Here is a 27,957-nt window from a genome sequence, read left to right on the forward strand (position 1 = left end):
GCCCTTTTCTAGGACTCTTTTAGAGTCAATCCTAGTCTTAAAGGATGATTGGGTCTTAGAATTCACTAAGTCCAGCCTCTGTCCCCCAGTGAAGTAGAAGTTCTATATTGGCCCTGACTCATTTTCCAACCTGGGTGATGGTGGTGATGAATGCGTAGGATACTGTTCTGCTGGTAGAGCCCCTTGGCTTAAAAGCTCTTTTAACCTTGAGCCAGAACTTTCTGTTTGTGCTCCCCTCCCTTCTTTGCAACTACAGACAGTAGGTCCACTGGCACTTGTAATGGATGACTTTCCAACTAGATGAAAGTAGCAATCGTTAGTCCTTGTTTTTGCTGTCCCATAGGAACCCCTCCCCCTAATTTTTCAGTGGTATAGCACATGTCCTTCACCATCTGCTGGCCCTCACTGCATGGGCGTGTGGATGGAATGAAGGTGATTAGATGCTAGCCTCTCATCTCTTCCTGCCTCCTAGTTCCTCTTTTATCAACATTTGTTCTCCTTCCAACTTAAAGATGCTTAAGTAAGGGAAGGCAGCCAACATAGAAGAGTTTACCTTCTGACAATCTATCATTCTTCCTAAAGAAGAATGATAGAAGTTTATTTTAAACCATTATTCTCCACGGGAACATCAGTACTTCCACTGGGGCAAAACTTGGTTCTTCAGGGCAAAAAAGTCTTGATATATTAAAATGATCTGTGGCCCTCCAAGGTGCAGTCCTACTTGACAAAATCTTAGCGTTTAATTGCTCTGGGTAGGAAGAACTAAATTTTTCTCTAGGGGAAGTGCTAAAACCATCAAAACATTGTTAGGAACCCATGCTTTAAACCTCAATCTCAGCACCAAAACGCTCAAATGGTTTTAGCAGTAAAAAAAGCTCCAGTCTGGGAATTTGGCCTTCTTAATTGTGTCTACATGAATTTTGTCGGTGTGTCCCCCACTCTGGAAGTTTGGGGAAAAGCTGCAGGACTTGTCAGGACCTCTACCATGCGCCTTTGTATGTAGATTGCAGAGGTAGGACTGTCACAGTCTTTCCCTCTTCAGGAGTAGGGCACTCAAACTTCCAGGCTCTGCCATTGGCTGGTAACCTTGAGCAAGTTGTCCAGCCTGTCAGTAATACCTCCTTTGCAGGGTGGTTCTGAGAAATAAATGAGCTAATGGATCCTTAGTATAATACTTGGTACATAAAGCCCACAGCAAAATAGTTGCCACTGTTTTATTACCATTAAGTGGTAATTAATAGCCTCCAGTGAAGACTCCTGGGAAGAATCTTAAGTTGTTCCGGCACAGTCCACTCATCCTGTTTGCTGGTTTGAGACCTGAGTAGTAGGTGTCAGATTCCAACTTTTCTCTCACAAAGACATTCAGTGCCCAAACACACCTTCCCACCTGGCTGGCTGTTCCTGCCCTCCTACACTGGTTTACAACTCACCTTTAGACCTGGCTCTCCTGTTCTTCCCAGCCTTTGGATGGAAACTTCTGGGGTTTCCAACCACCTTAACTTCTCTCTGAAGGGTCTGCAAAAGAGACCCAGTGTAACTACTTGTCTGGATCTGGACCGCAAGGTTTTGTACTTGGAAGGCTCCTAGCACAGTGACTTGCCTGTCACATGGGATCCCCAAATCCTAGCCCTTCTCATTTTCATCTCCATTCACACTTTATTTAGCTTTTTGTCAGGCCTTTTTTTTTTTTTCCCCACTGCTGGTATTCATTCCCACAAAATCTGACCTCCCCTTACTACCACCCCAAAGTGGAACACCAGGGCTTTCCGGTATGCACCTGGCCTTGAGAGGTGGGCCCTTCAGGCAGGTGGGCCACAGATGAGGTAGTCACATGTGGGCATGTCCAACCCGTGTCTCAAGTGAAACTAGTATGGAACGCTAAAATCCCAGGGACAAGGAAAACAGCCACATTCCAGGAAAGGCATTTTTCATTTTATTTAAAAATTATAATTTATTGAGCCTGCATAAATGCTATATTTTAAAATCATTTTTTAAACTTTCTTTTAACCTGAAGAAAATCTTTGGGGGCTGGGCTTAGGGAGAGGAGTGGTGACAGGCTCCTTAGAGGTTCTGCAGAGGGATGGATGAATATAATAGCAGTGACCTGGGCCTGGGCCTGAGGGGTAATGAAAGGGACTTAGCCAGGCAGGTCCCCTTAGACCAGTGGCTGGCTGTGCAAGACTTGCTCAGAACTCATGGCTTACTCATCTGGGTCTGAGGTGCCCAGGCGCTGACTCTGTTCCTACCAGGCAAGAGCAGGTGGGGAGGGGTGGCTGTGGAATTAGCTAGGAGAACACATGCACAGCTAAGCCTCAGGTCGGTCAGGCCAGGCAAGGGGTGTGTGGAAGTCAGTGACACATTGCTGGAAGAGGCATCTCTAGCTCCAAGTCTTTCCTTCCACGTGCTGTGGCCCTCCTGACTGCAACACCTGTTCTGATTTGTTGGGAGAGGGGGCCAAAGTTATGTGGGTGTAAGTTGTACAGTACTCAAGAATTTCTGAGGACTCCTCCTTCTCTGTGGGTGCCAGCCGTCCCAATTCACTGAGGGACACTTGACCACTTGACACTTGAACTGCTCAGAATTTACTACATTGCAGAAACGCTGGTCTGAAAGTTCCACTAGTTAAAATAGGGACCCTTTGTGGAGCTGAGGACTTTGAGAATCATAGGAAAGCTTATCTCTCTGGAAACACACACAAGAACACTTAACTAAATTCTGACAGTTTTAAGGGTTTCATAAACCCTCTGAAGTCCAAATCTGATCCCCTGGGGCGATGGACCCCAGGTCAACAACCCCTGAGTTAAAGATTCCTGTGAGTAAGCATCTTCCTTTGAGATGCAAATAGCCCAGAGGAATTATCAGTCTCCTACCTGCCGTGTGATTGAACAGATGAGGGAAGGGAGTGATAATGGCTTTGGAGGAAGGGAAGGGAGGCTGGGATGGTATACCACAGGGAAAAGACTAGAAATGGCTTGGAGTTTCAGCAGGCAGCCTTGTTCACTAGGTACTGACTACTGGAAGCATTCAAGGCATGGGAAATAAATCAGAAACTCAAAGACAAACTTCGTTTACTTCTAAATTTTCTCATTGGCTGGCTGTGGTGATGGATCAGAATGATTTTATACTCAGAAGTAGGCATGTGCAGTAGTTCTGCCATCTTGTGGTTATACTTGGAATCACACCTGCCCTAATAGCCAGGAGAAATTTAAAAGGTTCTTTGAATAGTACAGTTAACTAACCTGCTGCGTGTGTAATAAGAGATGGGGGGTGGGGGATGGAAAGGGGAGGTGGGTGAAGAGAGATTCTTTAACATTCCTGTAATGCACACTGAAATGAAGTTCCTTGAGAGAGCATTCTTCCTGACTTGGGCACTCTTTGGTTTGTCATGGCTAAATTCACTTTAACAGTTTAGAATTTTTCCATGTAAATTTTTTCCTTTTTTTCTTTCCTTGCTTTGATTTGCACTTAAACCTGAAGTTCCATCTCTGGCTCCCAACTGAGTCTCTCTGTTCTCCACTTCTCTTCCAGAGCAGATTTATTGATCTGTTAATGATTGCTGATTGGGAGCCAAAAGGATGTGTCCCTGGGAGAAATAGTGACTTGAAGGCTCCATCCCACATTCTTTCCATTCCAGCTGAGTCTCACTTCCCCAGGCTGCTGAAGCCCTTATCTAACAGGAAACCAGTCATAGACAGTTTCTGAGCTGTGACATCAATCACAGGCCATCACGAGTGAGTCCCACACTCTAAAGTTCTGAAGGAATTCTCAGTCCATTCCCAGAACTGACCTTCACACCTGCTATGCCAGCCTCCCATGTCTGCCAGTGGCACCTTCTGAGCTAAGCTAAGCATGATGTATGGTAGAAAGGTATCACTTTGTTTGGAAGAAAGAATGGTGAGTTCTCCTATGGAACAGGGGCCCCCAAAGAACAAAGATGAACATCAGGGATCCCAGAGTGGTATTGTCAGCTTGGGGTCATCTCTCTTCCAATCCCAGACTGTGCTATGGACAGGACCATTTCTAGCATTCCATTACAGGCACCTTCTTCTGTCATGGCCACAGCAAGGCTCTACCTCAAACTGGAGGCAATGAGGGAAAGTTTGCCAAACTGACGGCTAAGGGTGAAGAGGTGGAGAGGAAGGCAGAATGCTCTGTCACCTGTGGGAGGCTTTGGGGGGAAGCAGATGATGGAAGGGCAGGTCCTCCCCCAAGCTCTGGACTCTCACACACCCAGCGGTCTTCGGCTGGTCATGTGATCAGGGGTGTTAAATTGGAGTTTTCCCCAGAGGTCCTCTCTCCATCTGCTGACCTCTTCCTTTTTCTACCACCTGAAAAACACAGTATGTAAGGATCAATCTATAGGTCTGGGAAGACAGACCTTCTCTGTGGTTTGAGCTCTCTTCAAAACAGAAGCAGAAATGGAGACAAAGTCTTGGACAGCTGGGCTGGAACTCATCTGCGTGTACACTGATGCTGATACCAGCATACTTACATCTTGAAGCATTCATACACACTTCCCGCATAAGATGATACCTCTGAAAAGCTACAAACCCATGATAATGCCTACAACAGAAATTTACTGAAAGGGACTGAGTAAAACCCATGTAATGTGTATGAATCAGGCTTTCCCTCCCCTGAGGGCCCTAGGCCTTTGGCTGCCAGACACCCTGAGGGAGGACCAATCTCCCAGTGTTTGGGGCACCATAGCCAGGGTTGGGAGCCATTCCCAGGGTCTCTAGCTCTGAAACAACCTCTCTTCTACAATGGTGAAGGTGACAGATATTACACCATTGACTCCAAGGATGTGTTCCAGCTCTGCTGTTTTCAGGAAGGAAACACCTTGATCTCTCTGCCATTGACTTCTACCGTAGGAGGACAATTGCTTTCCTTTGTGTGGCATCTCCTGACACAAAGTTTTTCATCACAGGACTACATGGTTAATATTATAGGTTTTGGAGGCCATAAGGTCTCTGTCAAACTACTCAACCCTGTCTTTTTGGCCACAAATAACAAACAGGTCTATGATCCAGTAAGTTTTTACTTAACAAAAATAGGTGGAGGAGAGGGTCAGAATCTGACATAGGGACATGTCTGTGGACTCCTGTCCTAAAGGACCCGCACTGAATGAGAAAGACCCCCATACTACCAAAGGGTGCAGTATTGGCCCAAGCCCTGTTGTGCATTTCCACAACTGTACCTCACTAGGGTCCCCAAAAGGAGCCAGTGGTTTCTCTTCTATCAGGAAGATCCAAATCCTAATGAGATTTTGCTAATAATTGGTGAGCGACTAAGGTCTGGGTAAGGAGCTACTCACTCAAGGTCCTCAGCAGCTTCTTGCCCATGGTTTCCTCAAAGTCACTACTACATGGGCTGGTCTCTGGATCCAGGTTGATATTACAGCATTCATTACCTGATGCTGAGAGAAAGGAGAGTAGACTCAAGTCTTTTTAACCTACAGGCCCAGGGGTCAAGGCAGAGGGATTCTGGGCAATGTCTTTTAGTGGGTAGAAGTTTAAGAAAAGAGCCAAGACAGGAAGGGGTAGGCTCTGTTAGTTAACAAGAAGCATTTTAGTACCACAAAAGGGATACAGACAGAGAACAAGAGTGGGAATCCAATAGTCTATGAAGAATCAGAAATAATTCCCTCTCCTTCAACAATTCCTTCAACACTTTTTGGGAAGAGAGATGGGAAGAGGCACTATGTTCTTTACCCAGTATCTCTGCCAGACAAAAAGCACACTTGAGGATAGGTAGGGATGTCTCCTTCCTCTACTTACACAAACCACAGAGCTCGGTAACAATCAGGCCCATGCCTCTGGCTTCTCCTTTAGGACCCAGTGGGAATTTAGAAAGTCACAGGGTCTTAGAGTCAGGAAGGGGTCCAAGACTCACAAACAAAGCAATCAAAACATGACCAGGGAGGCAGAATATGTGCTGGAAAACTGCACTGTACTGAAAGCCATGAGGCTGGGCCTGTGTCTAAGGCAGTATTTGGAGAATGGTGATTCATTTCCCCTTTCCCTGGTCTCATGTATCACATGAGGAGGGAGAACTAGACATTCTCCAGACACAACCCTATCTCCTCCATTCTTGTTCCTTTGCTACATATTTAGCTAAATGCTTCAGCTACTAACTTTGGTGTGTGAAGGAGAAAAAGAACATCAGTTCTAAATTTAGGTCCTAGGATAGTAACTATGTGTATCCCAGATTTTCTGGATTAGCTACACATTCAGACATATCTAATTGACCTTAAAAACCTGTAAGCCACTGGGTGCCGGTGGCTCATGCCTACAATCCTACATACTTGGGATGCTGAGAGAGGGAGGATTACAGTTTGAGGCCAGCCTGGGCAAATAGGTCTCAAAACCCCATCTCCAAAATAATCAGAGCAAAAATGGACTGGAGGTGTGGTTCAAGTGATAGAGCACCTGGCTTGCAAGCACAAAGAATGAGTTCAAACCTTAGTCCCTCCAAAACAAAACAAAACACCTGTGAGCCTTTGCAGGTCATTGCTCTGGACTTACTATGGATTAAAGTAGGTCTGAAAGTTTGAGCAGAGGAACTATTGACCTGAGGGTGGTGGGTGAAAGCTTGGGGAAGCACACCTCAGTGAGGCAAAGCACAGAGTTGCTCAGGACTGCTGGGACACCAGAAGCTTGGAGTAACCCTACTGTCAAGGCAGAAGCACTCAGTGTCTCAAAGGGAAGTGAGACCTTGGGAAAAATCCTACACACTCCCCTTGCTCTTTGGGGCCCAATGAAAAGGAAGAGCCCTGCCAGTAGGGTGATGGCTTGACATCAGTTTCTTAATCTGTAAGGTAGTCTGATGCCATAGAGCATGGTACCAAATGCTGGTGTGCCCTTTGTGAATGTTCTCTTATTTATACTCCAAATCTACCCTATGAGATAGCTACCATTATACATCTGCTAATTTAGGGAAACTGAGTCTTAGGTTAAACTTGCTTAAAATTGCATAGTTCCTCCCTCTATAGAGGGAGCCATGGTCAAACCAAGGCAAAAATGTAGCTCCTAACACTGGCCTAAACGGTTTTCCTGAGAAAATGAATTAAATGGGGCCTGATGTTCTCTTCCTGGCTGTGTGAGAAGGTGTGAAGCCTGACATGGGGGCTTGGACCCAGGGCTCCCCATTCTTAGATTGCCCCGGCCATGCCAGTGCCCAAGGGTGGCGACTCCCCCTTGCTCTTCTGGGTCCCTCCCTGACCTGCTGTTGTGGGAACAGTTGCAGGGGACAGCGAGAGCTGTGTCCTGTGCTCCTCCAAGTCGGTCATTTCTTCCTGGGTGAAGGCCATCTTCTCCATCCTCAGGTATACCACCTCTCCTGGGCTTCTCAGCCCATCTGAGCGGCTACCTGGGGAGGACAGTGAGCACATCAGCTCTCTGGTTGGAGGTGATCTGGGGCTCTGTGAGGCACAAGATGGTGGCCCTGGCCAGGGCTGGGGGAGGAAGGCAGGGCTATGCTTTCCCCCTCCCTCCATAGCAGTCTGACTCACATGGCAGGCTGGTCCTGTTGCTCAGAAGTGTGAGGGCAGGGTCTTTGGGAGTTTGGGGTGTGCCCCGGGTTGTGGGTGCCTTAGTGGAGTCTCCATCAGTGAAGGCCTCCATGTCTGGGGACTGGGGCGAGCTGTCCATGTGGCAGGCGGTGAGCGCATTCTGGTATTGCTGTCGTGTAATCTGGAAGGAAGTAGACAGAACTCAGGAGAGCTGGAAAGAGCCCTCTCTGGAGCTCCCGAGCTCACAAGCAGCCATACTGGAACCTCTGGCCACATAGGCCTGAGACCTGTGAACCCAGACCCTTACCTAAGCTGTTCTAGCCTAGCAGCTCAGGGACAATGAGGGATTCTTAGCTTATCTGCCATTCGTTCCCACTATTCATTTTTATTGGCTCCAGACTTTATAGTGCACCTCAAGGAGCCTTCTGAGTCCATTTTGTGTTGCTATAAGATACCTGAGGCTGGGTACTTGGTAAAGAAAAGGTTTACTTGGCTCAAAATTCCAGTGGCTAAAAAGTCCTAAATAGCATGGTGCCTGTCAGTGTCCAGTGACAGCTTGCTGGCTGCATCACAACACAGCAGAGAAGCAAAGGGAAATGTCTGAGTGTAGAAGAGACCAAGCACTTGGGGCAGCCTTGCTTTATAACAACCTGTTCTCACTAGAACTAACCCAATCCTGGGAGACCAACATTAATCCCTTCTAAGGTCAGTAGCCCCATGATCGAATCACTTTCTGCTAGGTCCCACCTCTTAAAGATCCATCACCTCTCAATACCGTTATATTGAAGACCAAGTTTCCAACATGGCAACATTTGGGGAACACACTCAAACCATAGCCAAATCACAGCACATGGGTTTTATACAAGGGTTCCAAATCAGTGCTTCTCAAGCCCCCACATCAGAATTTATGTAAAGGGCTTGTAAAGGTTGCTGGGTCAGCTCTCAAAGTTTCTGACGCTCTCAGTCGGGGGTAGAGCCAGAATTTGCTGTTCTGGCAAGTGCTAGGTGGAGATTGTACTTAAAAACCACTGACTTGAGACCTAGTTAAAACCAGACACTGGTCCTACTGAGGTTTTTGTTCTTTCCCTACAAAGGATTTCTAAAGAATAAAATATCAGCATGTTAGCAACTGGCTTTGATATTTTTTCAGGTCAGAACTATATATTCTGTACTTCTTTAAGGCATAGGCGCATGGGTCTCAATATAGCATTTGTCCAAAATCTTCAACAGATTCAATGTTTTTGTTGAGAACACCTGACTCTTACAGCCCGCTTCTGTGGGGAAGTGAGAAGTCAGAATTTAAAATTTTCCCAAAAGATGGGGAAATGTGACCCAAACATTAAGGGACAGGAAAATTTCCCGTACTACACTTGATAAGCCCTACAGAGCAGCTGATCTTACTGTAGTTGGGTCCTTTAAAATATTAGTTTAGATTTGTCTTCTAATTTAGTCAAAGAAGGAAGAATGACCCTTTGCATCAAAAATAAGGTTAGGAAACACAATGTCTGCTCAATAACCAAGTTCAACAGTACTGGGTTTGCCACTTTTCAGCAAGGTGACCTTCATCAAATCACTAACCTCTTTGAGCTTGTAAAAGAGGCCCAGAAATAATGAGGGTAATGTGAATGAATGTGTTGCACAGTTGTTAGGGGCGATTATTTAGTACATGTCCACACAGAGGTCTCACAATGAGACTTTATAATGGGTACACATTTGAAAGACAGAGGTCAAATGTGTAAGTTGTCCATGGCACACCCTGTGATGGGAGTGAGAAAGAGCAGTGTCCCTCTGCCCCCAGTGTCAGAGTGACAGGTAGTGCAGGAAGGACTAAGTCTTGGGACAGTAAATCCTTAACCAAGAAAGAATGCAGGGGAAGGAAGCAGATTCCAGTAGGGACAATGGGGCAAAGGAAGATGGAACAGAAAAGAGACCGTAAGTGAAGGAAAGAGAAGCCAGAAGGAAAGGGGTATATTTTGCACTGACTTTGAAAGGATCTGTTGGCTTAGGGCTCCTATCAGTTGGTAGATTGGCTGTGTCCCCAAGCTACTCTGGAGTGGCAACTGTTGCAAATATTCTATCTTGTTTAAATCATTTAGTTTTAGAAAGTTTCTGCCTAGGTTGTACCAGAAGTGAGCTGTGCCACTTTCTCCTTGTTCTCAGGGAAGGTGATATCCCCCTCTCTGTACCTGGAAGCAGGGGTCCAGAAACTTGAACCCTCTCTAAGTATTATTACGGAGGGAAGAAAGAGCTAGGAACTAAGAATTCTGGTAGTAATACTGAACAAATAGGACAGAGTCCCTCCTAAGTCACTGAGTGCCCTGTCACAGATGCCTGCACAGATGTTAAACCACCTCAGTGGTGCTAAAAAGAAGATTCTGACAGCTACAGTCAGGACGTAATGTCAGGGGATAAAGCATGGTGGTGTGTGGGGGCTGGAGGATGAGCACTACTGGTGGGTGGCTGTAGAAAAGCAAAGGCACCACCCATTGGTTATCTTCTTTATAGATCTCAGTTTGTTTGCTTGCACTGCTTTCTTTAGAACATATTTTTTTTTTGGTGGCACTAGGGTTTGAACTCAGGGCCTCTCACGCTTGCTAGGCAGGCACTTTTACAGACTGAGCCACTCTGCTAGCCCTAAAACAATTCTCTTTTAAATAACAAAGCACCACTCTGGAAAGGGGAAGCAACCTTTGCTTCTCTCAGCTGCATTTCTGGATTCAAGTGTCACTTCTACTGAGCGCCCTCCTGTAGATAGGACAACTGTTTTTTTTTAAATTTTTTTTGGGGGTGCCTTGTGTGTGCTAGGCAAGCCCTCTACCACTAAGCTACACCTCAGCCGTGTCCTGGACCTTAATCCTCTTATTTATGCTTCCTGCAAAGCTGGGATGGCAGGTATGTGCACAACACGCAGCTTTTATTGGTTGAGATGGGGTCTTGAGAACTTTTTGCTTGGACTGGCCTCAAATCATGATCCTCCCAATCTCTGCCTCTGCCTCATGAGTAGCTAAGATTATAGGCATGAGGCACCCATACCTAGCCAACACTTTAAAATTATTAATGAGAATATTATATTCCTTTTGTACTAACTCTTTGACGTTCACATGTAGCTACTGCATTGGTCAATGAAGGTCCAGCTGGTTTTCTACTAAATTGGTCTGCCTGGTTTTGAGTTCAATGCCATCGAGAGCTTCACAGAGAGAACCTGTCTCAAAAACCAAGGGCTGGGGATGTAGTTCAATGGTAGAGGACAAGGCCCTGGGTTTAATCCCCAGCACCACCTGAGGAAAAAAAAGCCATATTACTTTGTAATCAATTAGATACTATCTTGCATTTAACTTTTGTTTCCCCTCTCTAACTAGAACTTAACCCACTTATAAGGCAGAGGATACATGTTATAAAAAACCATATGTATATCTTTATATTTTATAAAACAAATATATCTTGTATTTCTTTGTCATATCTCATGGTGCCCAGAGCCATTAGTAATGCTCAAAAAATACCTATTGATTGGTTGATTGAGCTAATCAAATTAATTTTCAAAATACATGTTTTTCTTTTCTCTTCATTGTTGTAGATACAACCATTTCTTAACAATAACGAGTTCAAATTGTCTTCTCTTTGGACAGTTAAGAATTCAAGCATCCCTTAAATTACAAAGGAATTGTAACCTTGACACTAACAAAAGGTAATATTATCCTTCTGGACATTCTGACTTAGGAGTTCAGAAGGTTAACCTTTAGGCTTGTGTGAGGTCATTTTATGCTATTCTGTTTGAACTTTCAACTTTCAGGTGGCTTACTCATCCTTCAAAACAAGATCTTGCAATGTGGCGATTCTGCCACCAGATGGTGATAGGGTATCTTGGTTAAGGTCACACAACTCAGACTGCCAAATATTCTTAGATTAATAATGATACTTACAGAACACATTTAAAAATTGTAAGGACTCGGTGGTACCTTCATAACGCATTGACTATTATTAACTATGGTTTTGTTTAAAACCTTTTCCAGAAAATCATTAGATGCACTTTTCTACCTCATTTTGAATTTATGTTGAAATGAAATCACTCCTGGACTTGGAATTCTGACTTCAGTTCATTAGACGTGAAAAGTTAGGGAAACCTTCCTGCCGTCAGCAGCAGGGGCTTGGACCTCGAAAACTTCTGCACACAGCGAGGCGTGCTATGCGGAGGGATGGGGGTCCGGCCTGCGCCCTCAGCCAGCTCTGGCCTCTGGGAGTTACCTTCACGAACTGCACATCACTGAGGATGTGGACGGAGTAGTCGGGCGTGTAGAGGTTGTTGCTGCTGCTGTACAGCTGGGTGTTGCTCCCACCAAAGTCGCTGCGCTCTCGGTTTGGAGACTCAGAGCGATTCAACCCGCTGCAGCGAGAAGGGGACCGGTTCACTGCAGATGGTGAGGAAGAGGGAGAGAAAAGACAAGGAGCAGCAGGTGGGGAGAAAGGAGAGGGAATGGAAGGGGGAAGAGAGAGAAAGGTGCTGTTTACTGAGGTCCCACGGAACTATCAGGCAGAGGGAGCACTGGGGTGGAGAGGTAGCCTTCCCTTCCCACCAGGGTCCAGGAAGGAGCTGCTGGTGTCGGTGGAGCAAATGCTGCACCCCGTGACCTCTCCCAGGGAGGAGCTGGGGCAGCAGGCAGATGTGGCCCACTCCCTTTTTTGGTTACGTGTTCAGATTAGGTGCAAGAGAACTGCGAATGGATGAGGACAGTGCTGTGTGTGATCTGCTACCCCAGAAGGTAGGACTCTGCTGGGGTGAGATACTATATACAAACCCACAACCAACCTTATCTTAAAAGGTCAAGGCTTAGGTTTGCCCTCAAAGTCACCTGTCACAGTCAAACAACCAGTCCTCACTGTGGAGATAATTCAGACCTGACCCAGCGGGGGCAAGGCCTGGGATAAGAGTACAAACAGAGGCCACAAGCCATACGGATAAATATTTATAAGTTGTACGTCACATTACTAAACTGTTAAAATGCATTTTGTCCTTGATGACTGCTCAAAGTAATCTATAAGGCCAGGCTCAGCGCCTTGGAGTTTTGTGCCAGAAAATGGACTATGTAGGGTGAGCCAGTCCTTGGCCCAAGGCATCTGGACCCACTCTCCCCCAGCACTGTTTGGGTGGAGAATTCCAGGATCTTGGGTGTCTGAAATGTGGCTGAGCAGGAAGAACACAGTCTCTGAGTGGACACATAGTTTTGGCTCTGTGAACTCCTTGCCTCCCCTAGAGAGGCAGAACTGATAAAGACCAAAGTGGGGCCCTCAAAAGTATGGGTCCCTGCAGGACTTGCTCTTGCATAGGACTAAGTAGGGAGTGGAAAAATCCCCAGGTTTTCTAAGACTTGAATGTCCAGACTATTTCTTTTTATGTTCTTAGGTAACGTTTTTTGAGAAAATTCAATTAAGATCATGCCGCTTGATTTCAAAATGAACTTTGTGAGTTATCCTCCTCAAGATCAATAGAAGAGAGAGTGCCAAAGGTGACCCTAGCCTTAGCTCAACCCCAGTGAGAGAATACACAGCTCTCCCATCCCTCTTTCCCTACTGATGCCACTCTGTACTTCTCCCAAAAACAGGGAACAGGAAGCTGCCAGCTTCTCAGAACACAGATTTAATTCAGGGGTTCAAGTGAAGAATCAAAATCTTTGTAGATTTGGGGTCTTGCTTTTTTCTGGTAGAACCCTGGGGATTTAATTCTGTCTCTTGAGATAATACCACTGTTAATCAAGATATTTGATTATTGGAGTGAGTCATGGAGGTTGATGATCTGTTGTTTATTTGCCCAAGCTGTGACTGTTTGGCAAATCATACAGCAGAAAGATTAGAACAACAACAGGTTGAATTATTTTCTCATTAGAACAGTAATAATCATTGCCTTGATATGATTACAGAATTAAGGATTTTACTTCCATTTTTCCTTTCCCAGTAAATGTTATTTATTTACTGCTGCTACTTAGCCTAGAAACCTGGGAGTCACCCTTGACTCCTGCCACTCCTTTAGCACACACCAAGTCCTCTCTCTCCACTTCCAACACAATGAGCCCTCTGTCACATCTCTTTCCAATTAAGTCCAGTTACCTTCACCTTCACCTGGGTTATAGTCTGGTTTCCCCAGACTATAGCAGTCCCCCTTATCTGTGGGAGACACATTCCAGGACCCACAGTGCATGCCTGAAATAGCAGATAGTACCAAACCCTACACATAATACATTTTTCCCTATAGATACATATCTATGATGAAGTTTAATTTACAAATTAGATGCAATAATGTACAGAGATAAATCAACATTGATCTCTATTTAACCAATAAAGTAGAATAATTACAACAATATACTATAATGAAAGTTACTTAAAACTTATGAATTGCTTATTTCTGGAATTTTCCATTTAGCATTTATGGACCTTGGTTGATCATGGGTAACTAAAACCATGAAAAGTGACAGTGTGAATAAAGGGGACCACTGTAATCCTTTTTTTTTAACCTCAGAATCACATTTTACAAATATAAATTAGTTTTCCTATTGTATCTGAATAAACCCAGACTCCATGCTGTGCCCCTAAGGCTCCTGTGATTTGGACCCTGTTTTCTTGTCTGATCGCCTCTTGGGTCTCCTACTTTGTTGTAGCCTCTGGGCTCCTTGGGCATCCTCAACCACACAAGCATCTGTCCCTCAGCAGACACCATCCCTCTGCTCCCTCACTCCCACCAAGGCCACTCGCTTTCAGTCACCACCTCTTGCCAGAGATGCCCCCTTCTCTGCAGAGCTTGTCTAGCGACTCTGAGAAGATTCCCTGTGTCACTACCTCTGTCTGTTCCTTCAAAGAACATTTTGCAACTATTAATTATGTGTTTGCACTTATTCATTAGTGTACTTAATTCTAAATTTTGTGTTGCAAGAGAGCGTGTCTTTTCTGGTCATCATCAATGTCCAGTGCCTGACATAGGGTAGGTACTCAATAAATAAAAAATGTTTAGGGAATGACTCTGCACCTAAGGATCCTTTAAGAGGTTTTTTAAAATTTAGAATCTGAATCTGAAAAAAGGTTTCAGAATTCTCAAGTCAGAAAGTCTTTTCTCTGTAAGTGAGCCATTCTGGGAAAGGTGGCTTCTTCAAGGAGCTAGGGGTGGCAGGAGGACACCAGAAATGCATCTGGATAGACTTAAATCCTGTGCAACTGGAACCAAGAAGCCTCAGGCCTTGGCCCAGTAGCTCCAGGGAGAGGATGGGGAGCACCAAGACTCAGCTTCTCTGTTTACGCAAAGACAGCATGCAAAACAGGGAGCCCTGGAGTCAGGTATCCAGGGTCTGTTATTTGTTGGGTGATGAAGGACCAGATCCTTCTCTGGAGTGACTGACAACTGACAGGCACAATGTCAGTGTCAGAGAGAATACAATGAAGCACTAAGATAATTGTAAAAAGCATTGGGAAGAAAAAGATGCATTTCAATTCTGGTCCTGCTCCCTTGAAAACAAACTGGTGAGTTCTGACTTGGCTAGACCCATTTGTGGCTGTGTAGGATGGTGGCAGCAATGAAAGTCAGTGTTCTTTCCTCTGGGCTGGTTTGCTATAGAAAAGGGTAGGCAGTATTGAAGAAGACCAGCTTATTTGGCATGTGAGTAGGGTCTGGAAAACTGTGGGTCTCAGCCTCATCTCAGTTTGCATATAACCCAGAGGAGAGGGTGTGAGTGCAGCCTGTGCCTTCACTTACCCTGAGAAAGCACTGTCACACTCCCCACACCTACAATTTGACATTCTCATCCCTTATGTCACAATTCAAGATATGTTCAGGGAGGATGACAGGGAAACAGAGCCCTATCTTATCTACTAAACTCTTCCCACACAGTAGCTTCTGCCTGAATCACTTCCACTCCTTACTGGAAACAGAGGCAGCAACTATACCCTAGTTCCTCACAAAGCTTTCATTGTCCATGGGCACCCAGATAGGTCACGCTGCTGCCATGGGACATGGACTCCCAGGTCAAACACAAGTTATATCACTGGTGTGTTGGGAGGAGAAACGTTTTTTTTTTTTTAAAGTAAATACACTATTGAAGGCTTATTCATAAAATCCCAAAGGATTTCCAGCACCAAAAGATACAACTGTCTTACAAAGGTCAGGAAAATAAAAGCATTTTTTAAAAGAAAAAGGAATCCCCATTTCTTGACAAAGAAAGTCCCAGATCATCCGAGTGTTGGGTAAGATGTATGTTTTTGTGTCCCAGAGCCTGACATTCCTCAATAGGGGGGATGCTGATGACTTGGCATTTTGGTAATTGTGCACATACACTCAGAAGTTTCTGAGCAAGGGAAATGGAAATGGAAACGTTTTTAATAAAAAAAGAGAAGAAATCAGTAACAGACGAGTGTCCCAGCAGCATGGCAAACTAGTTCAAGTTGTATAATTCCCTTTGGCATTTCCTAAGAGCACAGAGGCACAGCTTGGGGGGAGCAAAGGAACAAGGAAAATCCCACGTACAGTTTAAGGAGGTCTGAAAGGGGGCAGATCAAACAGTGGTGCATAAAACCGACCACAGGACCATCAAAAGGAGGTAGGCCAAGCAGTCACATGTCCTCAGCCCACTCTTGCTCTTGCATCATACCTTCAAGTTGGCTCTCATGTGACTGGGTGGTAGGGAGCAGAATTTTCTGCTCTGGACCCCCAAGAGGAAGTAGGACAGACCTCATTTCTGCAGCCATCGTGTGATCAGTCTGCAAGAGAAATATGTCCTGGCTGGCAGCTGGGAAAGCAGAAGACACTTGGTGGAGCTTGAGTGGAGAAGACACTAGGGTAAAATTTGGGGGATGAATAGGAGGGAATGGAAGAGGATTTTACACTGTAATTGAGGCTGAATGGAATCCCTTCTCACTCTGCACTAATATGCTGAGGCCCCCAAAACTTTCACACAGCTGTGGGACTCTTGCTTCACTTGAGATACCTTTATCCAGGAAGCCATCATAATCCTATCCAGGAAACAGATGCACCAAGGACAGTGCCCTACTTCCCTTTTGAGAATGGGGATTTGAGGAAAAGGAGAGCTCAGTGGCTGCCTGTCCGTATCTCTTGGAGCATCCGTGAGGATGAGGGCAAATAGCTTCTTTTGGTCATGGTCACTGTGCCATGGACCATATATGTTCTCCAAATTGAATGGGAGAGTTTCATTGCATGGGCTTATAGGAGTGTAAACTAGGATTGTTCAAATTCATCATTCTTTGGTATTCAACATCAGACAACCAAATGTCAAGAGCCAGCCCTCTGTCAAAGCTCAATGTGAACTCTGCAAGTCAGCCCCAGTTATGATCCCAGATGAACTCACTCACATTACACGGAGTTTTAATGGTTCCCAAATGTTTACTAGGCAAGAGCCAACCCAAAGGAATATTTCCACTTGCCACATTTCATAGAAATTAGAAGTAGAAAGATTATTTTTAGGGACTCTATATATTCTTGGAGAAAACTCCATCTTTTTTTTTTTTTAATCTCAGAGCACATTATGGATGGACAATTGAGCACTGGAAAAGAACTCCTGGTTCTGACCTCTCTCCTGTCTCTGTGCTTGTGTGGATTTGGAAGGATTGTCATGGAGAACTCAACATTATCCCCATTGTCAGGAGAAGAAAGAAGGAACTATATCTGGGAGAGGGGATGATAACTATAGTGGGACAAACAGAAGCTTCATTTTTAAATAAAAGCACCTGCAAAGTTGCCTAATTACACCATACTCTGGAGGTAATCCACACACTGCTCAGCTCTCCTTACTTCACACTAAGGTTCAAATGGAAAGAAATTCCCTATCAATAGTGATTTACAATCACATCCTCAACATTTTTGCAATGTTTGATCTAAGGACCTTTGGCCTAAACCCAGTGGGAGCACCATATTCATTAGCATGGTTCATGTGAATAAGTCACAGCCATCAACGGGGAGTAAAAGGCATCTATGTAGAGGTAGAGCAAGGTCCCCAGCAATGGGAGCAGAGCAGGGTTCGATTCCAGGCCTCATTCTCCTATCTACTTATTACAATACAGCACTGACCCAATGGCTTAATTTCTCAGAGACTGTTTCCTTATTGTTTTTCAACAATAGCTCCTGCCAATCTCCCAAAGTGGCTGTAGGGATCAAATGAAATAAGAACAGAATTCTTTTTCAGCATAAAGGTCTTATTAATTTCTAGGGTTTATCTTTTCTCTGTGTATGATGTGGGGTTAAAACAAATATATATGCAAGTTTATGTTTCTGGGCCAGAAGTCAAACATGGGGTCAGAAGGTGCCCAGAATTTCTTGCCACAAAAATCCCAGGCCTCTGAGACTTTTTGTTTGGTGAAATAGGACAGAAAAAGAGAGACAGAAGTAATTTCATAGTGTAGTTCCTTGGATGTCTCCTAGTCACTAGGAAGGCTAGGTAGTTGGCTACAGACAGAGACCAGCAAAAGAAAGGGAGGAAAAAGCCAAAGAAGAAGGAAGGGACTCCCTATCTCTTACTTTCTCCTCCTGTACCCATCACTGCTTCACCCTCCAGAGTTGAATCAAGATCAGGAAAAGGTTGGCCTTGCTCTCATTTCTTCATCAGAGAGTCTTCTATTGGATTGAACACCCAAAATTATGGAGAATGAGAGGAAGATTGAAAGAGCATTCAGGGGCCCATGGTATCAGCCAGAGGTGAAGCAGAAGTCTCAGCCTCTCCTTGGGGGAGAAGCTGCATAGCGGGAATGAGTCACTTTCATCTCTGTCTAACACTGGATTGCCATGAAGTTTTTCATAATAAAGACTGGCAAACTAGAATTAACTTCCTCAAACTGGGAAAACAAAATTATCTGGGTTGTTTGGTAAACTGAAGGTTAATTTAAAAAAAGTATATCACTGCTTTGATTGTTTTAGTTGAAATCTTTAAAAGATGTGCATCTTCCCTTTCTGTGCAACATTCACAGCACATGCTTGGCATTCTCCAAGATTCACTGTGTGTGAAGGCTCTTGAAGGTCCATGATGTGATCATTTCTAATTTTGCTGGTATGCAGAAGTTTTGGTGAGGGTGCCAGACTGGCATCTCACATCAACTGTACAATTCTGTAGTCATCAGGAAGGCACGAGCTCTCGTAAAGCAAGACAGGCTTTGTTTTTTAGTGGAAAATTACCATCAAGTGAGAGAGAAAACTGGTGAAATTTGAGAAGGTGGTTAACTTGTCTTGAATAAATCAACATGGGAAGCAGATGGTTTTTGATGGAAAAATGTGATTTGGGAGAAAAGAGAGGTCAACATAAATACTTCTGAGTTGCAGATATGGGTGTTTCAGGTCTCAAGATGAAGTCTTGCCAATGATGAGGGTCTACCATCCAGACAGCAACACATAACTGGTTTCTTGATGACTGAGGATAGGGTGGGGCTCCTTGGGATAAGGGACACAGATGTGGAGGTTATAGAATATTGAACCATGTTCTAACTGCAGGGCAAGTTAACAAATAAATTCCTGCTTTGGTCATTCCTTATTTTATGGGCCTATGAGATCAATCTCTAGAGATGAATACAATATGAACAACGATTTAATTATTAAGGCTTATTGTATTCTACTCAGTTGTTGAGTCACTGTGTAGCTCTATAAGGCTTTACTTGATTAAAAAGAAAACCAGAAAATTTTATTTAATTAACATGAGTTGTTAAGCCTAATGAAAAGTTGCTTTGAAATGTTTATATATAGTATCTTTTGTATGTGCAGAGCTGGAGGATCTGTGACCATCACATAGTACATTACTAGGAAGGGGAGGATGGAGTGGTTAGCTAAAGGCAGAGACCACATAGAAGGAAAAGTAGTGTTCTGTTATTTCTTCCTATTTTTTTTTCTACTGTACTCCTTATCCCTTCACTCTGCAGTTAAATGATGAGGAAAAACTCACACTATCCCTGTTCCCACCGTTTTTCCATATATACACATTGAAATTCAGAAAAGATGCTGTTGAACTAGCCTGCAATGCCTGGATAGTGTGTGCAAATAAGTGTTATTTGTGCAATGCACTTTGCTTTGGTCATGGGAGTGCCAGTTGGGAGATACTAGTTCTCAAGCAGGACAGTGACAGAGACCAAAGGCTTCTTGCAAACCCCATTAGACCTATGGAGACTGGAGGCAGGCATGCATGTTTACCTGGGGAGCCTGCCAGAGAGTCCCCTCTGCTGAAGGCGAAGGTACGAGACACAGAGACGGGCACTAAAGAATCAAAGGCCAAAGATATATGAGTAGTGAAGGGGAAGAAAAACACAAAGGGAGAGACACAGAGAGCAAAGTGGGTGAGACAGTCTGTTCCTGAATCTTCACAAAAATTACATTTTTCTATAAAAAGGAACCTTGCCTCTGAAAACATGGGAATCACATCTGCTTATTATAAAGTCACTCTCTACAAAGACAAGAAAATAAAGTGGACTTTGCTGAAGGTTTTCAATAATCTCAGAGGGAATTGGAGATGTCAATGACTAGCACAGGCAGTACCCCAGTGAGAATCCTGAAGCAGCATTCTCTCTGATATGCCCACCTTGAACTAACAAATCTGCTGGGAACCCAGCACTGCATTTCCTCAAGGTTCCCCCCAGCTGCCTCATGAGGCCTATTCAAGTGCAGGAGGGCACCTGTGCAGACACTGAGAGACCTGAAACCAAGTGCATGTTCCTCCAAGGGCTATACTTTGAGGAAGCTGGACTCTGCTTGGGATTCTTAGGTACACCTTCTGTAGTCACAGTGCTACAGGATGGGGACCAAGGCAGGGTGCTATTGAGAAAGTTCTAATGTGAATCAACTTTGATGAATTAAATCACAGTCGCTTCTTAGGAAATATGAACGCTCTGAGGCATCTCTCCTTTTTTCCCCTTTCCCTCCCACAGAGATGGAAATGGTACTATCACTTGGGCCTGGGTGGGCACAACTCCAATCCTTTTCCCATCTTAACCCTGATCCGGTGGTGTTTCTCAGGGAAATCTGTCTCCATCTGTCTTATCTGATCCCTTCCAAGAAGCCAAATTAAGCTAATGTACAGGCACAATGAAGCAGGCAGCGTCTGTGAGCTCTGCCCCGTGGTTCAGGCTTAAGCTCTCCCTTGGCTTCAAGCTGAGGTGCCTGGGCAGTGAAAGATGCTGCTGGGTGGTGAGACTTTGAGCGAGCACACACCTGGGGCCAACCCTGGGGTGTTCGAAGTCTTTGTAATTATTCCACTCCATTAAATAGAGAGGACTTGGGGGAAGGTGGAAGAGATCTCTTCGCTCCTATTGGCTAATATTTCTCTTTCTTCCTGAACATTTATAAAGGCTTAGAAGTAAGGGGAGGAAAAGACAGTTTAATGCTTCCCTTTAGTTAACCAGTTTTAAAAGAGAGATCAGTGTTAAAAATTGACTCCTGTCTCATTGGTAAAACTGAAGGATCTTGATAGAACTAGAAGCAGGAAGGAAGGAAAGAAGATAACACCTTCCTCCTACTTAATTTTTTTTTTTAAAGAAAGGAGGATATCTAAATTGGGTGGGCCTGGATGCCTTATAAAGCTGTTTCTTTCTCAGAGTTCCTACCTCTTGTGTCTAGAGATGAAACAGGGCCTGCATTTCTAGGTAACACAGTAAGAGCCCCAGAAGCAGTCCCTAATGTGATGGATGGTGGAAATCTCCTTTTGAGAACAAGGCTCACCCAGTCCTGAAGCCCACTCCTCACTTGTCCAGCATTCTCAAACAGCACTGATGCTTCCTTTACCAACCTTGCTAAGAGTTGTTGGATTACACAAGTCTCACAATCTACCATGGTTCTTTATTTCATAGATCTCCTTCAACTCAAGTTCTATGCACCTGTAGGTGTGGCAGTAATTAGCCTTCACTTCAGCACCTGCTGAACTAGGAAATGAAATTACATGGTAAGCTACTCTACTGTTTCCAGATAGCAAAAGCATTCCAGATCTAAAATCTGTATTCATTGTGCTGTGTAACGATGAATGCCAGGACACTGGGGTGCATCCGGACAAGTCACCAGCTTGCTGAGTGGTTTGATGCAAATCATTTTTTAACCTTTTTTTGTTCTCAAATGGTATCTACCTTGCCATGTTCCAGGACTGTAATGTCAAGCTCTGGGACCCTCGGATAAGTCTCAAAATAAAGCCCTATGTGAAATATATATGTATTTTTTTAGTGAAAGGAAACACCCCATTTGTCATTAAAGTGGCTACTGAAAACACTAACAACTGAAGGCAATGCAAAATTTAGACAAGTGAATCAAAAGGAAACCTAGAGAAAGAATTCTTTCTGAATCAAATATAGATCATAATCCACACCATGCCCTCCAAACACAAGTGCACTAACCACACAGAAAACAGCAAGAAGGTACAGCACAGAAGGGGCAGAGTAAACCAGCCATTAGCCCCATGCCAGCCCCCACCAGCAGCATGCATGGCCAGCTGGCAGCCACCTTGTCACCAGCTGTGAGGTGGTGAGCGAGGAATGAGCAGCAGAAAAGCAATATATTGCACCAGCTTGAGATTTACATCGCTGAACCTCATAGTCACTTTTTCCTGAGGACAAACGCCACAGACACAATAAAGGCACATGAGAGTTTTCAGGTAAAGGCCAGGAGTGGATTATCATTGCAGAGAAGGAAAGGTTGAACTGCCAACAGAGCACACAAGTCACTTGCTTACTTTCCCTGGCAGGTGGCAATTAATGGAACCTCCACTCACACACCTACCAATCAATTGCAAGTGAACAGAGAAGCCACAAATACATTCTAGACACACAGAACCTAAGCCTCTGTACCTGGCAGGAGGCACTGTTCCTGGCAGCGCATTACAAAGAGGCTACCAGCATTTGTGTTAGCCCAGCCCAGGTTCAAAGCGCTTGGTCCAGATTCCCAGAGAGGGCTGAGGCAGGACCACGATGGGGAGGACGAGGAAGGGGTTTGAGAGATACATACGAAAGACAGAGGATCCAGCCAGACTTCCAACCTTCCGCACGTCATTATCTAAGGGCAGAAGGATGCAGTGGGTTTCAGACACGATTCAGAAAACACATCTTCTTATGGAACTCTCCACTTCCACTCCACCCCCCAACCGCCGCCCCGGAATCCATTATCCCTTTAAAACCAGTTGACCAGATGGAAGGGGAGAACCCAAGTGTAAAAAAGCAAAATAAACTTGTCCTTTCATACTGAAAAATACATTCTCCACCCCCAACACTTGATAATGTGATTGCTTTATCTAACACAATGTTTTCCTCATTTATTTTTTTAAAGCACAAACTCTGAATGAAAAGTGATTCTTAGATCCATTTTATAGAGGAGGAAACTAAATTCATGGAAGTTAAGTGGCCTGTCTAGGGTCCATAAGAGAAGTCAAAAGAGGAGTCAAGACTTGAGCTCAAATGCTTTTTGTGTGAGATCCCATTGCTTCCTGATAAGCTATGACTTGGGAACTGGAGTACCTGAACAAGCAGTGGTCATGATGGCTGGGACACCATAGTAGGTAAAGGCTCCATTCTCGAAGCGAAGGCCTTCCTTACCCACCTCCACCTCCACTTTACCCTGTGGAGAGAAGGAGGGTATATCTGTAAATTCCTTGAGATTCCAATCAGCTGGTAAGTAGACTGGGAATCAAATGGCTTCTCGGGACGCCTAGTTGCCCTTTCCCCATTTGGCCCATTCTGTGACCTCCTACTCCTGGCAGCATTCCCTAACCTTTCTAAATAGACAATCACTTTGGAGACGTCACCTTGAGTTGATCTTTACTCCCCTGACTTTTTTTCTTCTGTCCCTATCCTTACCTTCCTGCTGAGCCCTCCTGAGTGTGCTGAGCACTTCCGGGCCTATTATTGACCAGGACCCCTTGTGCTTTCGTCACAAGTGGACTCATGTTCTTAGTACATAGCAGTGTTGATTCTGGACAGATTTACATTTCAGAAATAGCATCTCCAAGTTTGGTATCTTTTTGATTGTTGTAGTTTTGAGACAGGGTCTTGCTATGTAGTGCAGGGTGGCCTCTAATTCACAATCCTCCTGCTTCAGCCTCTCAGGTGCTAGGATTATAGTCATTTAATGAATGCCACTCCCAGCTAAGAAATAGAGGCTTTCTTTTCTTCTTCTTCTTCTTCTTTTTGTTGGTAATGGGAATTGAACCTAGGACTTACACATACTAAGCACATGCTCTACCATTTGAGCTACACCCTCAGCCCTACAATAAATCCATTGCTTCCTTCTCCCAGCACTCAGTCATGAATAACTAAGCTCTCCTTGAACACAGCAATAGCCTTTCCAGTACACAGGTCTAAGCACCAGCCATGGCTCCTTAAACTGCCCTCACTGGCTTAGTCTGAGATTAAAACATTTCTAAGTCTAATTGAGGTAGTCTAACCTTGTGGAGTTGTTGAATTCATCATTGTGTAGAGGGAGTGTACAGTGTGTGTCTATGAATTTGGTACTGTGTCAAGTGCGCTGCATGGATTCTCATTCAGTCAGTCCCATGATCCTATGGGATTCATACCATTTTATACCTAGTTTACAGATGCATCAGTTCTGAGGCTCAGAGCATAAAATATCTCGGTCACTGTTAGTTGGGAAATGGCAACACTGTAATTAAAGCAGATCTTTACAGTTTCTGAACCTATGCTTTTCTACCACATTTTCCCCCTTCAAGTTTTATTTGTAAACTAAGTTTTTATTAAGCTTAAAATGAAGGATTACATGTGCTCATTACAACTTCTAACAGTAAAGAGAGAAGACAGATATTTTATTGAGGCTGTCTGGAAGATGTATGTAGTGTCAGAGAGAAGAGGTGGACTATAACAGAGAGATCATTTCTAAGTTAATCTTAAAACCACCACTGTGTTTACGGTCTGTAAGATTCTGTTGGGAAGAGATATGGAATCAGTGATGGAGCTCACAGAGGGCCAGGACAGGGCACCAGCACTGCTCCTTTGGAACCAGGCTGACACTTACTTAAGACAGGCCTAATGACACACCCAAGTCAGGTATGTGATCATCTTTATGTGAGTATTGGGAAGGTGCTGCTTTCTGGTCCTTGGAAGGGGGCAGGGAGACTTAAGGGACAATAAAGTCTGAAGGACGGCACAGAGAATGAATGTTCCACCAGCCTCCAGAGAGTACAGCAAGGACCAGTGAGGAAGTCAGAGATGGTGAGACTTCAGCTCAGCAGAAGAGAAGGGGCAGTAGTTCTAGAAGTTCAGAAAAGAGCCCCTCTACCTGAGGTAGTCCATTCCCCTCACCCCACCACAACTGAGTGGTCAGACTAAAGACCATCAAAGATCCCATGCCTCCTAGGATACCAGTTTTCCATTCCTAGGCCCCTCCTGTGGGTTGTGCAGAAATGACCATCCCAACTGACCTTGACCCTAGGCAGCTAGCTGTCTTGGCACTGGGCACTGAAGGAAGCATAGCCATTCTTCTTCATCGGGCAGGTGCTCTCTTCTTGCCCTTAGGAGTCCACTGATTTTTGTCACTCACCTGTAAAAGCAGCACAAAGTAGTCCACAGGCCGGTTGCGCTGGTACAGGTAATGTTCGGGGGCCTTCTTGTTCCTCTCATCAAACTTCAGCTCCTGGATCACATTTGGATGTTTCAGGAGCCGGAGCAGGATCTTCTCCGAGAGGTACAGAGACTTAAAGGGCTCCACTTCTAGGGGACAGAGGGAGGTGGGAGGGTGAACACCTCCTGTGCCCTGCCCACTCCAGCAGTGGCAGGTGGTAGGAGTCAGAGTGGGGACAACTGAGGCTGAGTGTAGAACATGCTCCTTCAGGCTCCTGGGCATAAGGGTGGTGGGGCTTCTGTGATTCCTTGGGTGTGAGGGATCCTAAGCCCAAGTGTGCATCTCAGGGATCTGTGCCCTGCATTGACATCTCAGGAGAAACAGGTCACATATTGGAAATGCCAGTTTTGTTATTAATTACCTCTTTGATTTTTTTTAAAGTTGGGCATAAATAACTAAGCCCTGTAGACTTTAATGCTACAATAGAATGAAATACAGAGAATTTAATTTGGCTTATTTGTGAGATATGTCTGTCATGAAATGAAATCCCAGGTTAATGTAGGTGGACAATTATTTAAATAAGTTGTCAATATCATGCATCATTATATCATATTTATGGATTAATGGATAGCATATACTAATACTTATTATATTAAGCAGATGCAGCTGCTTTGCTCTGGGAAATTAACCAGCTGTTAAAAGAAATCTGAGCCATGCATGGTGGCTGTAATCCCAGCACATGAGGCAAGAGGAACATAAGTTTGAGACCAGCCTGGGCTACAGAGCGAGACCCTGTCTCAAAAAACAAAAAAAGAAAAAGAAAAGAAAAAAACCTGTATTCAGAGCTAGGTTACATGTTGAAAATCTTCAAAGAGGTTCCACCTTAAAATTTCCTGCCTTGTAGCATGTAGACAAGTGCTAGCTAGCACTCACTGTATACTCAATAAATACATGTTGCATCAATATTGAACTTAGTGATGGATATGATCACTGTATCATAGCCAGCATGGATGGAAAGGTCAGAGAGGTCAAAGACAAACTTTACCTTCCCCTCATGAAAAGATTCTCTCTCTTTTTTCTTGGGGAGGGGGCAGTACTGAGGGTTAAACTTAGGACCTCACGCCTGTTAGGCAGGCCTGGAGCCCAAGAAAAGATTCTCAAGAAAGATTCTCTCACCTTTTTTTTCTTTCTAAACATCCCAAGATTCACAATCCACCTTTGTATTTTAAGATCTTGTAACTCGAAGGCCTATATGGTGGCTCTTGGAGGGGACAGGACTCTAGGGTCTTGTTGTAAAGGACAATTTCTTTCCTTCCTGGACAAATGCTTTGGGGGCACTCTAACAGGATGGGGTTTGGCCTCAGACTCCTACCAGGAAGTGAGTGGAAGAAGAGAAAATTTAGCAGTGGTGTCTTTAGCTCTTTTCTTGAGCAGATGAGAGAGGTGAGTCATACTCACTACCTCTCCATGAGGATAATAAGCCTAGGGCTTATTGTGGCAGTAGGTGACATTCTGTCACCCTATGGAAAGCAGTCTTTTTCCTAGAACAGTGGTTCTCAGTGCAGGTTGCACATTGGAATGGGATTTGAGAGTATTAAAATGGGTGGTGCCTAGTGCCATCCTAGATTCTGCTAGAAGTGCCCTAGGTTAGAGACTCGGGTGGGAGCAGATCTTACCTGTGGCCATGAAACGGTGTGTGGCCAGCAGAAGCTGTGGTGAGATCTTCACTCTGATCTCTGAGTCAGAAAGCTTAAACAGGGAGAAGTCATGCCGCTTCCTTTCCCGGTGTGGGACCCTCTGCTTTTTCCGATTGTCAGCTGCAGGGTCACAGGGGATAGATTGTAGCAATCTTAGAATCACCGTTGGTCTTTGGAGGTTCTTTTAGAGTCACAAGGGACCACACACATTTCTGTGGTGTCAACTGTAGGTGATATAATCATTCCTCTTTAGGAGTTGGTGAGGGATAGCAGGTGGGAGATGGCTCTGATCGCCTCCTATTCTATTTACTTTTAGGTGGTAGACAGTAGGAAAGGGGAAAAGCTGGCTGGGGTGCCCAAGTCCGGGGTTCTAGGGATGGCGCCAGTTCCCTATCTACTAGTTGTGCAACCTCTATAAGAATCAGTGTTTTTGTTTGTTCTCATCTATATAAGGGGCTACAATATTAATAATAGTTCTTCTACTTAGATCGTGTGGATAAGTAGATGTATGAGACTCCCACAGGAAGCTACATTGAAAGTCCTCACACAAAGTCATTCAAACATGAAGGATGGCATTCTTGGCATTTAAAAGGTGTGTCAGTTGGGGCCCAGGGAGTTTCTGCTTATGTCCCCTTCCTTTCCCCAGAGCTGGGCTCAGTTGGTCTCTTCCTCTGATTTAAATAACTTTGCTCCTGAGGCATGCCACCCACTTAACAGTCACAGCTCTCCCACTTCAACCCCAGCCCCTCCTCTGGGACAGAATCAGGGGAAATATGAGTTAAAAACAGGAGAAGAAATAAGAATGGACCTATAATCTATAAAGGCAGCTTCTTTAGTGGGGGACTTGGGTACGGCCTGGAACCTCCAATAGCCTATATTTTGGGCATATAGTTATAGATGAGGAAACTTGCATTTTCCAATTAATTTTTTTCATAAACACACAGTGGGGGTAGTGTTTTCTTTGGTTATTTATCTTTTGCTTTCCCTGAGTTGTGAAAACTTTTTGAAACTGCTAACCTATCTCACAAGCACTAAAGGGAAAAGGAAAGAGATTTGAGTTCCCACCAAAGTCGGCCAGATAAGGGCTACAAGGAACTTCCAGTGCAGGTGGACTATATGCAAAGGAAATGAAAGGGAATGAGCCCCTGGGGTGGGCAACTAGGACCCCAGAATCTGCTTCCTTGCTCACTCCCTCTCCATTTGGAACTTGCTGCTCCAGACTCTCTGTGTTTCCTTCCACC

At 44.6% G+C, this 27,957-nt stretch overlaps 1 protein-coding gene across 3 annotated transcripts in view; it reads right to left on the reverse strand.

Annotated features, from left to right (window-relative positions):
• Positions 1 to 1,910: 1,910 nt before the first annotated feature.
• The window catches only part of Cnnm1 (cyclin and CBS domain divalent metal cation transport mediator 1), a 53,282-nt gene continuing 27,235 nt past the window's right edge, over positions 1,911 to 27,957 (reverse strand). Inside the window, exons 3-12 of one of the 3 annotated variants that reach the window (XM_074078552.1) lie at positions 26,696 to 26,836; positions 24,999 to 25,168; positions 22,964 to 23,063; positions 22,458 to 22,505; positions 19,668 to 19,730; positions 11,753 to 11,916; positions 7,511 to 7,691; positions 7,222 to 7,368; positions 5,315 to 5,410; positions 1,911 to 4,328 (exon numbers count right to left, since the gene is read on the reverse strand). In XM_074078552.1, coding sequence (XP_073934653.1) covers positions 4,249 to 4,328; positions 5,315 to 5,410; positions 7,222 to 7,368; positions 7,511 to 7,691; positions 11,753 to 11,916; positions 19,668 to 19,730; positions 22,458 to 22,505; positions 22,964 to 23,063; positions 24,999 to 25,168; positions 26,696 to 26,836 — 1,190 coding nt within the window. In that variant the 3' untranslated portion in view covers positions 1,911 to 4,248. Of the gene's footprint in view, positions 4,329 to 5,314; positions 5,417 to 7,221; positions 7,369 to 7,510; positions 7,692 to 11,752; positions 11,917 to 19,667; positions 19,731 to 22,457; positions 22,506 to 22,963; positions 23,064 to 24,998; positions 25,169 to 26,695; positions 26,837 to 27,957 lie in introns of all 3 variants that reach the window. The other 2 variants (XM_020181187.2, XM_020181188.2) reach the window with 2 other exon arrangements.

Source organism: Castor canadensis, chromosome 7 (genome assembly GCF_047511655.1).
Source record: "Castor canadensis chromosome 7, mCasCan1.hap1v2, whole genome shotgun sequence".
In the NCBI taxonomy this organism is placed as follows: domain Eukaryota; kingdom Metazoa; phylum Chordata; class Mammalia; order Rodentia; family Castoridae; genus Castor; species Castor canadensis.